Source organism: Lissotriton helveticus, chromosome 3_1 (genome assembly GCF_964261635.1).
Source record: "Lissotriton helveticus chromosome 3_1, aLisHel1.1, whole genome shotgun sequence".
In the NCBI taxonomy this organism is placed as follows: Eukaryota; Metazoa; Chordata; class Amphibia; order Caudata; family Salamandridae; genus Lissotriton; species Lissotriton helveticus.
In genome coordinates, this window is record NC_136061.1 from 981,173,274 (window position 1) to 981,190,822 (window position 17,549).

At 49.0% G+C, this 17,549-nt stretch overlaps 1 protein-coding gene across 6 annotated transcripts in view; it reads right to left on the bottom strand.

Moving 5' to 3' along the window:
- Nucleotides 1-17,549, bottom strand: part of PCNT (pericentrin) — a 1,333,356-nt gene that overhangs the window by 708,975 nt on the left and 606,832 nt on the right. For all 6 annotated transcript variants that reach the window (XM_078681435.1, XM_078681433.1, XM_078681434.1 and 3 more), the window contains one exon: nt 269-505. In XM_078681435.1, coding sequence (XP_078537561.1) covers nt 269-505 — 237 coding nt within the window. The remainder of the gene's footprint in view (nt 1-268; nt 506-17,549) is intronic.

Genomic DNA, 17,549 nt, shown 5'->3' on the forward strand with positions numbered 1-17,549 from the left:
TACTTGTTTTGATGCCTTTGATCAGTAAAAATATTAAACACTAATTTATTAAAACGGAGTTAAGGAAAAATAAATGTGTCACTAACCAGCAATTTCAGTATCTTCATGCTAAATTTAATTTCAACAGTTACATTACACAAAAACTATACACTTTCACAATCATAATATGCAAGAATAAGCAGTGCCAGTCCTAGCTTCCGTTGCTCAATGACCTGCTTCTTCCTACTGTAGGATTTAGTATGCATGCTAGTTTAACTTCGATAAGTACCTGAAGTAACTCCATCTCTGCACTCCTCATTTGAACCAACTCCTGCTCCAGCTGGCTGCATCTCTTCTCTGCCTCTTCACTCAGCAGTAAAGCCAGCTCCAGCTGCTCAATCCTAGAAGCCATCTTCTCAATGTCTTCCTTCTGTTCCACAATCTCTCGCTCCAGCTGCTCCTTTCCCAAGAGCAGCAAATTGTATTCATCAGACTTTTCCTTCACATGGGCCTGCAAGGAATCAACCTAACAAAGAACACAAAAAAACACACTCTGTCAATATAACACATAGGATACCTAATTTGTGCAACACAGGTATGAAGGCAAAATCACCTGAGATTATCACAAAGGGGACGTTCATGTTCAAACACAAAGGAAAATAAAAATGGGTACCCTGAGAAAAGTGCACAAAAACATAAAATATTATGAAGAAAGGAATGAAAAAGACCAAGGAAGGAGGACAGTAAGTTTATGGGGAAGTAGGAGCCTTTGGAAATTAAAAGGACGTGAACGAGTTGGGAGACAGGTATAAATATTGGACAAATGAGCCGAGGTGCAAGAACTAAATCCTCATATTTTGGAATATCCAGTCTGCAAAAGAGAAGATCATCATTAGTGATAAAAGTTTGGGTCCAGAAATCTTCATTTCATGGATTTTTATTGCCTGGTGGGATTTACCATCAACATGTTTTTGTACGGGACTATGTCCCCCATTATAACACTTAGGCCTTTATGTTAAGTGGTAAAAACTATGTAAGTATTAGTGAATGACTCATAAGCTATCTGACGGAATAGTTATTTATGGCTTCTGTTGATAAACATTAGAATACAGAAGCCATTCAAAGGCAAAAAACAACAAAAAAACAACACAGAAAACCTTCAACTCTGCTGCCTTATGAGTAGTGAGACAAAAGATAAACAGAGTTGTGAGAACGGTCTACCTCCGTTGGCACAACTCAGTCAAAAAGTGACGGGGGTACTAGCTCTTCCCGGATCTGCGCTTGCTGGCGAGGAAAAGAAAGCACTGACATCAGCGCGTGTGTATGCATCTAAGTACCTCCAGCAACGTCTTCCCGGCGCCAACGACGCACGCGGAGCCACACGACGACGCCTACCGACACACAGGGGTACTGCTGACAAAAACTTTCCAGATCCAGTCTGACGCCTGGGGGTAATTCTAAGGTAAGGAATATATCATAACGTGTTTCTTTTAGATATGTCAGCTTTTCCAAAATGGACATTACATCTTTTGAATCGGCATCACCATTTAGGAGTAGTTTCTGTCCTGTAACTCCAGTTCTGTAGTAGGGGAATCTCTGTTATAGTCATAATCTAGTGAATAGTCCCGCTCATGTGCGTGGACCCCGGCAATCAAAAATAATCTCTTAAGTTGTCAAAAAATGCAGAACTGCAAAGACACTTAAGAGAGAATTTAAAGACAAATAATGCAGCCTATATCCACGGGCTACACTGTCCAGTACTTCAACTAGAAATTCCACCAAATACAACCACACAAACAGCACAGCCTGCCCAGTTTTTTCTACAGAAAAACTTGCCTCTACCAGTAAAAGCCTCTAGAATGATAGAGAGGAAGGCATGGACAGACAAGCCCCATAGGCTGCCATTATGTGGCTTAAATAGGATACTGTGCCTTTAAGAGAACTTTCCAGAACGTCTCCCAGTATCCCAGAATGCACTGCAGGTCCCTTTTACTTTCAGTTTTTTTTCGGCTCCTGCTGTCAGGACCCTGGTGCATTGAGCTCTCCCTTTTTGAAGGGTTTATTGTAATTCTGTGCACTTTTTTGCTTAAAAGTGTTTCAGTTTGTGTACTTGGTGTTTCCCTTCACTCCTGTGTGTTTGTTCAGGCTTTTTAGGGCTCTAAAATGCCTGCTCTTTTCGACAAGTGCCCAGCATGTGGAAGGAACAAGGCCAAGACTGATCCACACGATGTCTGTATCCTCTGTCTCCCTGAAGCACATGTCCCTGAAGAATGTGACATCTGTCAGACCTTTTCAACAAGGACCCTGAGGGACAGGCTGAAGATTAGGCTCCAAGGCCTAGAGGAGAGACGGCTGCAGGTGGGTCTGGGCAGGCTGGGAAGACTCCCTCTCCCTCTGCCTCTGCTGAGGCCTCTGGGGGGCTCCCCAGAGGCAGGAAACCCAGCAAACGGTCCTAGTCTCCGTCGATTGCTTCGACGACGTCGACAGGGATGACGACGGTGTGTTCCCCATCTCCCCGGGGCTCCGGGTCGAGACGGCGAGAGCAGTCAAAGTCGAAAGGCCTGGGTGGGCCGCCGTCGAAGTCACCGCCGACGGCGTCATCGTCGTCAGCGTCAAGACGTCGAAGAAGGACTGACAGGCGCTCGCCGTCGAAGCGACACTGGCGTTCTCCGTCGAGTGATCTGTCGGCGTCGAGAGGCTCCTCGACGTCGAGGACCTTGGACAAACGGTCAGCGCCGAAGAAGCATCGACGCTCATCGTTGAGGACTGCATGTTCGTCGTGGAAGCGAAGGTCGGCGTCGAGGAAGAAGCGCTCGACGTCGCGGAGGCGGCGTTCGACGCCGGAGTCGCAGAGGCTACGTTTGACACCGAAGAAGCGACGCTCGACGTCGAGAAGAAAGAAGTCGGCGTCTTCGAGGCTTTCCAGCTCTCCTAAGCAGCGCAGAAGGATTTCTTCACTGGTTTACGACTGCGGATTGCTTCACTGGTTTACGACTTTCCCTGGCTGTGGGCCTGCTAATCAGACCCACAGCCTAGCTGTTCTCTCTCTAAATTGACAACCATGTACTTTAGGTGCATTTACCAATTGGTACTGGGCCACCTTATCAGTCCCTGTACAGTATACCTTAGGTATCCAGGGCATAGGTGTACCCAGGGCCTACATGGGGCTGAAGCATGTATTATGCCACCCCTGGCTGGCCATCTAAAACTGACACAACTGGCTGCATGACAGCTGGGGCAAGGTGGTGTAATCACCCTTTGCTGTAGATATAGTATACCTATAGTATACCTATATCTAACCCTAAAAATGGACACATATCCTCCTATCAGTCACTCCTAAGGCAGGCCTTATCAATCCTGAAGGCAGTGCTTGGAATTATGTGAGATGGTGCTCTGGCATGAGCTGAGCCGATCTACAGCTTTCCGAACCAAGTCCTTTAGCTGTTTCCATGATAACGCTATACCATATACTCTTAAGTGCATTATCAACCTCACGGTTAAATGCTAACTCTGGTATAACATTATCAAAACATGTCGAGTAAGGTGTCATACGATTTGGAATACTACCCTCTCACCAATTCTGGCGACGGGGGTAGCATTCCACCCTTCTAGAGGGACACAACATGTATGTAATTGAAAACCCCGGTTAAAGTTAACTCGAGCCTTGGCATCACAAAATGGATGCTGCCACCACAGACACAAGTCTGACCTCCTGCTGCTGGGAGTCCTTCCAGTGAGGGAGGCTTGGACAAAGGGTTTCCTGCCTTGGGAGGTGCTAGCACCACCCCAGACAGGATTTTGTGTATTGGGGAGGATAGGCCTGAAAGGAATGAGACATGCCTGGGGCACACAAGGTGCCCTGTGCATACACCGGTTCAAACCAGTTGCTGGGGCACTCCAGACCCAGCTCTGGCGGGAAACCGGACAAAGGATAGGGGGTGTAACCATCCCCCTTCCTGGTCCCATCCAGGGGAGGGACCTAGTCAGTAGTGCAGCCCCCTTTAGCAGGATAAAGGTAGGAGCTGGTCCCATTCCAAGTTAGATTAATCCTGAACTACTCTACAAGAGGAAACTCTGGACTTCGACGTTCTGCTCCACAGAAGACTGAAGAAATCTCCCTTGTGGGCAAGGAGTGTCCACCCTGCAAACTGCAGGCACCATCAAGCATCCAGCGGCTTCCCTTTGTCGTCTTCCTTCCAGGATCCAGACTTCAGAGCCCGACGAGACCCGGATTCCCAGACCTCTCCAACCTCAACCTACATCTGCAGCACAGATGAGATTCATGGGTGCGACGAGACACGTGGGACCGGCCATCTTGAAAGAAACTGCACTTTGCTTCCAGCACGACTCCCGAGGTAAACTCGACCAAGTGCTTTGGGGACTGAGAAGCCCCAGCCCCGAGCAGCCCCTCCACCGAAGATCAGCCCTCCAGCATCCACGAGATCTGCGTGGGGCCCTTCTGCTTGTTTGCTGCTCGACGCGTTGTCTGGTCACTTGCCGGCTGGCTAGTGGCCTCCTAGACGACGAACCTTTGAATCTTTGCTGCTGGTCTGGTTGCTCCAGACTGGCCCTTGCTCCCTTCCAAAAGAGGGGCACCACGGACTCTACTAGTCCGCACCAGACGTCTTTTCCACTCACCGCGTGGGTTGCCTTTACCAAGGCCTGTTGACTCCAATTCCGGATCAGACACCGCCGACAGCGAGAGCCTGCGTGGGACAGCTTGTGCCTCCATCCTGGTCGTCGAAGACACCTCCTGGTCCACGTGGCTGCAGAGTCAAGCGTCCACTCTTCACCTGATCGCGACGACAGCACCTGGTCCCTTCCTGGTTCCACACCGGTCACTGGCTAGTGACTTTGAACACTGTCCCCTCTGCTTTCAGGTCCTCTTCTTCGCCGATCCACCCTTGGATTGCACCGGACATCTTCCTCCTGGTCGCCTGCAGCATCTTTTCTTTCAGGCTCCATTGACTTCAACGCCAGAACCCGACACACTTTGGCACCTATGCACCCGCACCCCAAGGGTGAGGTAACGAGAGCATTTCGGTGCTCAAGGATAGTCTAACTGTCCTAGTGTCCAGTTCCACAGTCGTTTTAGTCCTACCTAGTCAGGATTGTCCGTACTTCCCTTTAACTTGAACTGTACTGTCCATAGACGTTGTTACGCATCTCGCGTGTGAGTTCACACTCTGCACACGCGTCCCGTGGGCCTCCTATTACTTACCTAGTGTTAGTGTAGCGTGGTCCCAACGATCCTACAGCCTCTGGATAGCTCCATTCCTTTTATCGACTTTCACATTCCACTTACTTAGTATATGGTTTGTCGTGCCCCTAGGGCACCATTGTAATTTTGTGCAACTTATCGTATTTTTCTTAAGAGATTGTCATGTGCCTAGCCCTCTGACCTCATAAAGAGTTCAGAGGTGTTGTTATTAATAAATATACTGTTTATTTTCATAACAACCTGTGTGGTGTCCTTATTCAAGGGGTTATATTGTGGTAAAACAGCTGGCTTCACATGCCAAAAGAGTTTAGCCTAAGACTGCTTTGTCCATGCTAACTTTAGGATAGCTGGTCTATAAGGTTGACTTACAACCAATCACCATAAGGGTTGTTTGGACTGATACAAGGTGATCACTAGAACTAGTGAGCATCATATATCAGGCCAACTTCTCACATTGGTGTGCAGCAGTTGGGATTTGAGCTTGCTGTTGTTTTTACCACATATAATCTTGAAATATCGTTTGAAAGATCACATAAGGTACTCTAGGTACATATAACAAGCTTAGAAATACTCTGAGTTCTACTGAACCAGCTGTTGTAGTAGAAAGGGCCTAGCACACCCTGACTACAACTCTTAGCAAGGGATCAGTAGGGAAACCCATAGTGTAGGTAGGTGCATCACTTACACCTCACTAGAAAGCATGTCTACCCATGGAGAGTCTTCAGAGACTCCCCTAGTGGTTAGTGACCCTCCACAGGTCCTTTCCAGATATGCAGCTCTCAGTTTCCAGGAGATGAGACAATTGTGTACCTCCAGGAAATTGAAACAGGGTTCTAACCCTACCACTCCTTTTCTGTTAGGTCTCTTAGAGACATATGATGCCAGAAGGGCTGCTAACACAGACCCCTCTAATCCAGATAGCAGCATGCCCCCCTTAGAAGGTACTCGTGGTGATCCAGATCTCCCTGAAACAGAAGATGTAGATGAGGAGGAGGAGGAGCCCTCTGGGGATGAGGCAGACAAAGGTTCTGTCATAGTCAGCAGACTCACAAGGGCCAACTTAGACCTACATAGGGAAGGAGCTGGGGGACCCCCAGTGCTGAACCTAATCAGGCCTAACTATGGAGTTAGAAGAGATAGATCTCATTCTAGGGACTCCAATAGATCTGTGCACTCTCGTGCCTCTCATGCATCTGCTCAGAGAAGGATGTCTTCCCCTCAGAGGAGAGAGCATGAGGCAAAGATGAAGGAAGCTAATCTGATGATCCAAAGGGAAGAACTTGCCCTGGCCAAAGAGAAGCTTGCCTTTGCTAGAGAGCAACAGTTGAGTGGGGTAGTCTCCACTGGTGGCAGCAATATCCCTAGGGATAGAGAAAGGGGTTTTGATACCAGAAACCGGAGTAAAATAGTGCCCTCCTATAAGACAGGAGATGATATCCACAAGTGGATAACTGCTTTGGAGAGAGCCTGAAAAGTACAGCAGGTACCCCAGAGTCAGTGCGCAGCTATATTGTGGCTCTCCTTTGAAGGTAAAGGTAGAGACAAGCTCCTCACTGTTAGAGATGAGGATGCTAATGATTACCAAGTCTTGAAAACTGCTCTGATTGATGGGTTTGGCTTAACCACTGAACAGTACAAGTTAATGTTCAGAGACACCCAGAAAACTCAGGCTCAAGATTGGACTGACTTTGTTGATTGTGCCACTAAGGCTTTGGAAGGCTGGTTACTGGGAAGTAAAGTTACTGATTACACAGGATTGTATAATCTAATTATGAGAGAGCAAATCTTAAATAATTGTCAGAATCAGTTGTTGCATCAGCACTTGATTGACTCAGATCTGACCTCTCCCCAAGAATTGGGAAAGAAGGAAGACAGATGGGTCAGGACAAGGGTCAAGCAGCAGAACCAGAACCATGGTGGTGGCCAGAAGAAAGCAGACCAGAAGGGTAATGAGAATAAGCAAAATGACCAGAAGTCTTCAACAGGGCCCAAACAACCTAAGGAGGGTGGGTCCCAAAATTCCCAAAAGAAGAAGAATGATGGTCCTAAGAAACCATGGTGCCAATACTGTAAAAGTAAGACTCCCTGGTTTAGTGAGTGCACCAAGAAAGGCCAAACTCCTACCACTACTGTCCCTAAGACACCTGCACCCCCTAGTACAGTTAGTAGTGGTAGTGTACCTCCCAAGGCTATAGTTGGGTTAACCCTGGGAACTGAGGTGGGTTCTGACTTAGTCAGAATTCCTACTCAGGCAGTTCTTGTTTGTACTGGGGACATGTATATGACCCCTACTGTAAGTCCTAGTACTCTGGGCAAATACAAACGCCTTTAATTAATGGAAAGATGGCTCAGGCCTACAGGGACACATGTGCCAGTGTCACTATGGTGACACCAACATTTGTGGACCCTGACCAGATCATGCTAGGTGCAGATTACCTAGTGACCAATGCTAAGCAATGTCACTACCAATCACAGTATGGCAGTTGTTAATTTCTCCTGGGGAGGGGTAACTGGCCTCAAAAGGGTTGTAGTTAGTTCAGACCTCCCAGTAGATTGTCTTTTGGGCAATGATTTGGAATCCTCCTTATGGTCAGATGTGGAGTATAGGACTCATGTGGAAATGCTAGGTCTCTCCTCACATGTCCTTGCTGTGACTAGGTCACAGGCCAAGAAATGCCCAGCTGAACAAGTGCTGGATCCTGGAAGAATGGACCAGACACTACCCAAGAGAAGGAATGGTAGGGTTAAGGCAGAGCCTTTCCCCCTGCCTCAGGTTGAGGATCAGCCCTCTCAGGAGGCTGACCCAGAGACCCCAGAAGGAACTGTCCTAGAAGAGCTTGAACCTGATCAGGTTGAGTTTCTTGGGACAGGGGGACCTTCCAGGGCAGACTTGAGACAGGCCCAATTAGACTGTTCCTCTCTTGAACCCCTCAGACAGCAGGCTGCTGCTGAGGCTGCAGGGACTGCTACAGGTGCCCATAAGGTATATTGGGAAGATGGACTCCTATACTCTGAGGCAAGAGACCCCAAGCCTGGTGCTACCAGAAGGCTGGTCATCCCCTTGTCTCTTAGAGGTTTCCTTCTCACCTTAGCCCATGAGATTCCCCTTGCAGGTCACTTAGGCCAGAACAAGACTTGGGACAGGCTTGCCCCACTCTTTCACTGGCCTCATATGTCTGAAGACACTAAAGAGTTTTGTCGCTCATGTGTCACCTGCCAAGCCAGTGGCAAATCAGGTGGCACAACAAAGGCTTCCTTATACCACTACCTGTGGTGGGGGTACCCTTTGAGAGAGTGGAGATAGACATTGTTGGACCAATGGACCCCCCAACAGCATCTGGGCACAGATTTATACTAGTGGTAGTGGATCATGCCACCAGGTATCCAGAAGCTATTTCCCTTAGGACCACTACAGCTCCTGTTGTGGCCAGGGCCCTAATTGGAGTTTTCTCCAGAGTGGGGTTTCCTAAGGAGGTTGTCTCTGACAGAGGTGCAAACTTCATGTCAGGATACTTGACTGCAATGTGGAAGGAGTGTGGAGTAAATTACAAATTTACCACACCCTATCACCCACAGTGCAATGGGCTTGTTGAGAGATTCAACAAGACCCTCAAAGGGATGATAAAAGGGTTACCCGAAAAGCTTAGGCGAAGATGGGACATCCTTTTACCCTGCCTCCTGTTTGCTTACAGAGAGGTCCCACAGAAGGGGGTTGGTTACAGTCCTTATGAGCTTCTGTTTGGACATCCTGTAAGAGGACCCCTATGTCTTGTGAAGGAAGGATGGGAGTTACCTCTCAAAAAGCCTAAGCTTGACATAGTGGACTATGTACTTGGTCTCCGCTCCAGGATGGCAGAGTACATGGAGAATGTGAGAAGTTGGCCTGATGTGCAGTGTTCACTATTCTAGTGATCACTATATATCAGTCCAAACAACCCTTATTGATGATTGGTTGTAAGTCAACCTTATAGACCAGCTATCCTAGTAGCATGGATACGAGCAGTCTAAGGCTAAGACTCTAGAGGGCGTGTTAAGCCAGCTGTTTTACCATCACATTACCCCTTGAACACCCAGTGAAAGGACACCACACAAGTGTTATGAAAATAAACAGTGTATTTATTAGAATCACAACAACCCTGTACTCTTTATGAGGACAGGGTGCTAGGCACACAACAAAACTCTTACGAAAATACTTAAGTTAGCACGTTATACACAAATGCCCGAGGGGCACGAAAAACCATATACTTAAAAAGTGGAATGCGAAATTACTAGCAGGTAAGTACAGTACTAATAGGCTTTGGAATCGCTAGGACTTGACTAGGGAATCGTTAGATTACTGCTAGGAGGCCCAGGGGACTCGGGTGCAGAGTGTGCACTCTCACGCGGGATGCGGGACAAAGTCTATGGGAGCTAGTAAATGCAAAGTTAGTGTTCACGGGCGAACCCGACCTGGTAGGATGAAAACGACAGTGGATCCTGACCCTAGGATAGTGAGGCTATGCTGGGACACCGAAGTGCCGAAGTTACCTAGCCCAGGGGCTGCAGCTGCATAGGTCTGAAAAGACGTCGGGGATCTCGTTGCCGGACCAGGAGCCTGGAAGGAAGAAGTTGCTGGCAGGCGACCAGTGAAGAAAAGTTCGATGGATCCAAGCCTGGATCAAGGGAGAAGAAAACCTGAAAGCAGAGGGGACCAAGTTCTTGAATCACTAGCCAGTGATTAAGTGGGCACCAGGATGGCACCGGGCGAAGTCACCGCAGTCAGGTGAGTGGGCGCTGCTGGGCTCTGCAGTCTCTCGGACCAGGAGGCGTTGTCGGCGACCAGGATGGAGGTGCGAGCTGTCCCACGAAGGTTCTTGCTGTCGACGTCGCTGGACCCAGGATTGGGCAACAAGTCTTGGCAAATGCAAGGCCCACGCGGTGGACCTAAAATGGCGTCTTGAGTGGACCAGGAGGGTCCAGGGTACTTCTCCGATGGAGGGAAGCAAGGGCCAGTCTGGAGCAACCAGACCAGCAGCAGAAATGTCGTCGGGCGTCGTCAGGAAGGCCACAAGCCAGCGGGCTAGTAGCCAAACAACGCGGTGAGCAGTAAAAAGCAGAAGGGCCCCACGCAGATCGTGGAGATGCTGGGGGGCTGCTCTTCGGTGCTGGAGCTGCTCAGGGTGGGGGCTTCTCGGACCCCAAAGCACTCACCAGGAATTCACTCGGCGGGCTTGCTGGAAAGAAGTCGTGCAGTCTTGCAGATGGCCGGTCCCTTGAGGTCTCGTCGCACCCACGGTTCTCAGCTGGGCTGTAGAGGTGGGTAGAGGTCAGAGGTGCCAGGGAAGCCGGTTCTCGTCGAGCTGGGCAGTCGGATTCCGGAGGAAGGACTTGCAGCAGACCGCAGTGTTCTTAGATGGTGCCTGCGGATGCAGGGTGACTACTCCTTAGTCACAAGGGAGAAATCTTAGGAAGAAGTCTTGAGTTCCTTTCGCAGAAAGTAGTTTCAGGATTCAAAGATGATCTGATTTGGAAGGGGGCCAGTTCCTACCTTTATCCTGTAAAAAGGGGCTGGCACGCGACTAAGTCCTGCCCTATGGGTGGGACTAGGAGGGGGGTGGTTACACCCACTTCCTTGGCGGGCTTTTCCCCAGCACAGGGTCTGGAGTGACCCTGGAACTGGTTCCAGCCAGCCTATGCACAGTGAGCACCGGGGTGCCACGTGCAGTCACCTTCCTCTAAAGCCCTGCCTACCTACAATACACAAAACCCTGTCTGGGACGGTGCTGGCACCGCCCCTGGCAGGAAACCCTTTGTCCTTATCTCCTGCTCTGGGAGGACTCCCAGCAGCAGGAGGGCAGACTTGTGTCTCGGTGGCAGCATCCATTTTGTGGATGCTAAGGCTCTGTCTGACTTTTAACCGGGTTATAGGTTACATGCATGTCGTGTCCCTCTAGAAGGGTGGAATGCTAACCCCGTCGCCAGAATTGGCGAGGGGTTAGTATTCCAATTCGTATGACACCTTACTCGACATGTTTTGATAAAGCGATACCAGAGTTGGCACATAACCGCGAGGATTATAATGCACTTAAGAGTATATGGTATGCGATATCATGGAAACGGCTAAGGGATGGATCCCGAAAGCCGCAGACAGGCTCAGCTCATGCCAGAGCACCATCTCACACGATTCCAAGCACTCTGCCTTCAGGATTGTTAAGGCCTGCCATAGGAGTGACTGATAGGAGATCTGTGTGTCCATTTTAGGGTTAGATATAGGTATACTATATCTAAAGCAAAGGGTGATTACACCACCTTGCCCCAGCTGTCAAGCAGCCAGTTGTGTCAGATTTGGATGGCCAGTCAGGGGTGGCATAATACATGCTGCAGCCCCTGGTAGGCCCTGGGTACACCTATGCCCTGGGTACCTAAGGTACACTGTACAGGGACTGATAAGGTGGCTCAGTATCCAATTTAGATATGTACCTAAGGTACATGGAATCCATTTTACAGAGAGAGAGCAGTGGGCCTGAGGTCCTGAATAGCAGGGCCTCAGGTCAACTAAGTCAGAAAACCAGCAAAACACCAGGCAAAAAGTTGGGGGCAACCATAGTCAGGGTTCTACCTTCCTACAGAGAAGGCATCCAAAAACCTTGAGGCCAGCCAAGAACTTCAAAAAGCTTGGCATGACCAAAAGGCTGTCCTAACTGTGTACCATGCAGGACAGAAGGTGTGGGTGTTGGAGCCAGTGGCCCCAGCAGCTCTCCAAGACAAGTGGTCTGGACCCCATCCCATCATTGAGCAAAAGGGAGAAGTCACCTACTTGGTAGACATGGGAACTCCCAGGAGCCCCCATAGGGTGCTTCATGTAAACAGGCTCAAGGCATTTGTCAACAGGGAGGACATGGGCTTGCTCATGGCCACAGATGAGGGGCAGGAGGACGAGAGTGACCCTCTCCCAGACCTGCTCACTTAGAACCCTGATGATGGGTCAGTAGATGGTGTAGTCTTTTCTGACAGCCTCTCTGAACATCAACAACAGGATTGTAAACAGGTTCTTCAATCCTTCAGACAAATGTTCTCACTGACCCCCAGTCAGACAAACTGGTGCACACATGAGGTGGACACTGGTGACAATCTGCCTGTCAAGAGTAAAATCTACAGGCAACCTCACCACGTCAAGGACTGCATAAAGAAAGAAGTCCAAAAGATGTTGGAATTGGGAGTCATTGAACCCTCAGAGGGCCCTTGGGCTAGTCCTGTAGTTATAGTGCCAAAACCTCACACCCAGGATGGTAAGAGAGAGATGAGGTTTTGTGTAGACTACAGGGGTCTCAATGCTGTCACTAATACAGATGCCCATCGAATACCTAGGGCAGATGAACTGATAGACAAGTTGGCTTCTGCCACTTTCTTAAGTACATTTGACCTAACAGCTGGTTATTGGCAGATCAGGTTAGCTGAGGATGCCAAGGCTAAAACAGCATTTTCTACCCCAGGAGGTCATTACCAATTTGTTGTGATGCCCTTTGGTTTGAAAAATGCACCTGCCACTTTTCAAAGGTTGGTGAACCAAGTTCTCACTGGGTTGGATGACTTCTGTGCCGCATATCTAGATGATATTGCTGTCTTTAGCTCCACCTGGGAGGATCACCTGATCCACCTGAGGAAAGTTTGAGGCCCTGCAAAAGGCATGCCTCACTATCAAGGCCACCAAGTGCCAGATAGGGCAGAGTCAGGTTGTGTACCTGGGCCACCTTGTGGGTGGAGGCCAGGTTCAACCATTGGAGAGCAAGATACAGGCCATAAAGGACTGGGCTCCTCCAACCACCCAGACACAGGTCAGAGCTTTCTTGGGCCTGTCTGGTTACTATAGGAAGTTTGTCAAGAATTATGGGTCCATTGTGACACCACTTAATGACCTGACAAGCAAGAAAATGCCAAAGAAAGTTCAGTGGACAGTTAGCTGTCAGTAGGCATTTGATGACCTAAAGCAGGCCATGCGTACTGCACCTATTCTCAAAAGTCCTGACTACTCCAAAACCTTCATTGTCCAAACAGAGGCATCTGAGTTGGGTGTGGGAGATGTTCTTTCTCAACTGAATATTGATGGTCATGACCAGCCCATTGCTTTTATAAGCAGAAGGCTGACCCCTAGAGAGAAACGTTGGTCAGCTATTGAGAGGGATTCCTTTGCTGTGGTTTGGGCCCTGAAGAAGTTGAGGCCATACATGTTTGGAACTCACTTCAAGATTCAGACCGACCATAAGCCCCTCTTATGGCTAAATCAGATGAAGGGTGAAACCCCCAAACTTCTTAGGTGATCCATTTCCCTACAGGGGATGGACTTTACAGTGGAGCACAGACCAGGGACTGACCATGGCAATGCAGATGGTCTCTCCAGGTATTTCCACTTAGAACAGGAAGACTCACCTGGTCAAGGTTAGTTTAATGTCCCTAAGTTTGGGGGGGGGTTATGTAGGAGAGTGGGGTCTTCAATCCTATGGTCACCCCAGATTTTTGCTTTTTGCTTCACTGGTTTACGACTTTCCCTGGCTGTGGGCCTGCTAATCAGACCCACAGCCTAGCTGTTCTCTCTCTAAATTGACAACCATGTACTTTAGGTGCATTTACCAATTGGTACTGGGCCACCTTATCAGTCCCTGTACAGTATACCTTAGGTATCCAGGGCATAGGTGTACCCAGGGCCTACCAGGGGCTGAAGCATGTATTATGCCACCCCTGGCTGGCCATCTAAAACTGACACAACTGGCTGCATGACAGCTGGGGCAAGGTGGTGTAATCACCCTTTGCTATAGATATAGTATACCTATATCTAACCCTAAAAATGGACAGATATCCTCCTATCAGTCACTCCTAAGGTAGGCCTTATCAATCCTAAAGGCAGAGGGCTTGGAATTATGTGAGATGGAGCTCTGGCATGAGCTGAGCCTGTCTACAGCTTTCGGAACCAAGTCCTTTAGCTGTTTCCATGATAACGCTATACCATATACTCTTAAGTGCATTATCAACCTCGCGGTTAAATGCTAACTCTGGTATAACATTATCAAAACATGTCGAGTAAGGTGTCATACGATTTGGAATACTACCCCCCCGCCCGCCAATTCTGGCGACGGGGCTAGCATTCCACCCTTATAGAGGGACACGACATGTATGTAACTGAAAACCCCGGTTAAAGTTAACTCGTGCCTTGGCATCACAAAATGGATGCTGCCACCACAGACACAAGTCTGACCTCCTGCTGCTGGGAGTCCTTCCAGCGAGGGAGGCTTGGACAAAGGGTTTCCTGCCTTGGGAGGTGCTAGCACCACCCCAGACAGGATTTTGTGTATTGGGGAGGATAGGCCTGAAAGGAATGAGACATGCCTGGGGCACACAAGGTGCCCTGTGCATACACCGGTTCAAACCAGTTGCTGGGGCACTCCAGCCCCAGCTCTGGCGGGAAACCGGACAAAGGATAGGGGGTGTAACCATCCCCCTTCCTGGTCCCATCCAGGGGAGGGACCTAGTCAGTAGTGCAGCCCCCTTTAGCAGGATAAAGGTAGGAGCTGGTCCCATTCCAAGTTAGATTAATCCTGAACTACTCTACAAGAGGAAACTCTGGACTTCGACGTTCTGCTCCACAGAAGACTGAAGAAATCTCCCTTGTGGGCAAGGAGTGTCCACCCTGCAAACTGCAGGCACCATCAAGCATCCAGCGGCTTCCCTTTGTCGTCTTCCTTCCAGGATCCAGACTTCAGAGCCCGACGAGACCCGGATTCCCAGACCTCTCCGACCTCAACCTACATCTGCAGCACAGCTGAGATTCATGGGTGCGACGAGACACGTGGGACCGGCCATCTTGAAAGAAACTGCACTTCGCTTCCAGCACGACTCCCGAGGAAAACTCGACCAAGTGCTTTGGGGACTGAGAAGCCCCAGCCCCGAGCAGCCCCTGCACCGAAGATCAGCCCTCCAGCATCCACGAGATCTGCGTGGGGCCCTTCTGCTTGTTTGCTGCTCAACGCGTTGACTGGTCACTTGCCGGCTGGCTAGTGGCCTCCTAGACGACGAACCTTTGAATCTTTGCTGCTGGTCTGGTTGCTCCAGACTGGCCCTTGGTCCCGTCCAAAAGAGGGGCACCCCGGACTCTCCTAGTCCGCACCAGACGTCTTTTCCACTCACCGCGTGGGTTGCCTTTGCCAAGGCCTGTTGACTCCAATTCCGGATCCGACACCGCCGACAGCGAGAGCCTGCGTGGGACAGCTCGTGCCTCCATCCTGGTTGTCGAATACACCTCCTGGTCCACGTGGCTGCAGAGTCAAGCGCCCACTCTTCACCTGATCGCAACGACAGCACCTGGTTCCTTCCTGGTTCCACACCGGTCACTGGCTAGTGACTTTGAACACGGTCCCCTCTGCTTTCAGGTCCTCTTCTTCGCCGATCCACCCTTGGATCGCACCGGACATCTTCCTCCTGGTCGCCTGCAGCATCTTTTCTTTCAGGCTCCATTGACTTCAACGCGAGAACCCGACACACTTTGGCACCTATGCACCCGCAGCCCGTGGGTGAGGTAACAAGAGCATTTCGGTGCTCAAGGGTAGTCGAACTGTCCTAGTGTCCAGTTCCATAGTCGTTTTAGTCCTACCTAGTCAGGATTGTCCGTACTCACCTTTAACTTGAACTGTACTGTCCATAGACGTTGTTACGCATCTCGCGTGTGAGTTCACACTCTGCACACGCGTCCCGTGGGCCTCCTATTACTTACCTAGTGTTAGTGTAGCGTGGTCCCAACGATCCTACAGCCTCTGGATAGCTCCATTCCTTTTATCGACTTTCACATTCCACTTACTTAGTATATGGTTTGTCGTGCCCCTAGGGCACCATTGTAATTTTGTGCAACTTATCGTATTTTTCTTAAGAGATTGTCATGTGCTTAGCCCTCTGACCTCATAAAGAGTTCAGAGGTGTTGTTATTAATACATATACTGTTTATTTTCATAACAACCTGTGTGGTGTCCTTTCATCTGGTATTCAAGGGGTTATATTGTGGTAAAACAGCTGGCTTCACATGCCAAAAGAGTTTAGCCTAAGACTGCTTTGTCCATGCTACCATTAGGATAGCTGGTCTATAAGGTTGACTTACAACCAATCACCATAAGGGTTGTTTGGACTGATACAAGGTGATCACTAGAACTAGTGAGCATCATATATCAGGCCAACTTCTCACAATAACATTACATATCACTCCCTAGAAATTACTTTTCATTTCTGGTACTGGTTCCAGATATCTGCACTTGCCTTCACAATGGGACCACATAATAATGGAGGTCCATTTGTCTCACACTAAAATCATTGGATCTATGCACTAGCAGACTATCATTGTGTCTAAAATAACATTTAGCTGTCACCATGCACGTTACGACTTATGAATGCATGATCAAATAGCAAACTCAAAGCGTTAAATATTCATTCTTAAGGAATAGGAGATGTAACAAACGTCACAACTTGTCAGTTTTCTTTTTAACCATCACAAGCACTGCATTAGAAAATATTAATTGCATTAGCAATATAGTCTTATGTTTAATAGGTGCCAGAGCTAAAGCATGTGGGTGACCAGTTACCAATTCAAATCACAACAGTTAAGCTCAGAGCTCCATAGATCACATTACTGAAACCCAGAGCAGAATTATAATTTGGAAATTGGCCTGGGTAAAAGGATGACGGATTTACAATTGTAAAATCTAAGTTGCTGGAGACATTACTCTTCCACATAAGGAAATAGTCTTGGACTTTATTTACTAGTACCCCTATGGCTGCTGAAAAGAGTATGCCCATGTCAGCCTCTCTCAGCCTGTCTCAGTCTCAGTCTCAGTCTCAGTCTCAGTCTCAGTCTCAGTCTCAGTGTCTCTCTCAGTCTCAGTGTCAGTCTCAGTCTCTCTCAGTCTCAGTCAGTCTCAGTCTCTCTCAGTCTCAGTCAGTCTCAGTCTCTCTCAGTCAGTCTCAGTCAGTCTCAGTCTCAGTCTCTCTCAGTCAGTCTCAGTCTCAGTCTCTCTCAGTCAGTCTCAGTCAGTCTCAGTCTCAGTCAGTCTCAGTCTCAGTCAGTCTCAGTCTCAGTCAGTCTCAGTCTCAGTCAGTCTCAGTCTCAGTCAGTCTCAGTCTCAGTCTCAGTCTCTCTCAGTCTCAGTCTCTCTCTCAGTCTCAGTCTCTCTCTCAGTCTCAGTCTCTCTCTCAGTCTCAGTCTCTCTCTCAGTCTCAGTCTCTCTCTCAGTCTCAGTCTCTCTCTCAGTCTCTCTCTCAGTCTCACTCTCAGTCTCACTCTCAGTCTCAGTCTCAGTCTCTCTCTCAGTCTCAGTCTCAGTCTCTCAGTCTCAGT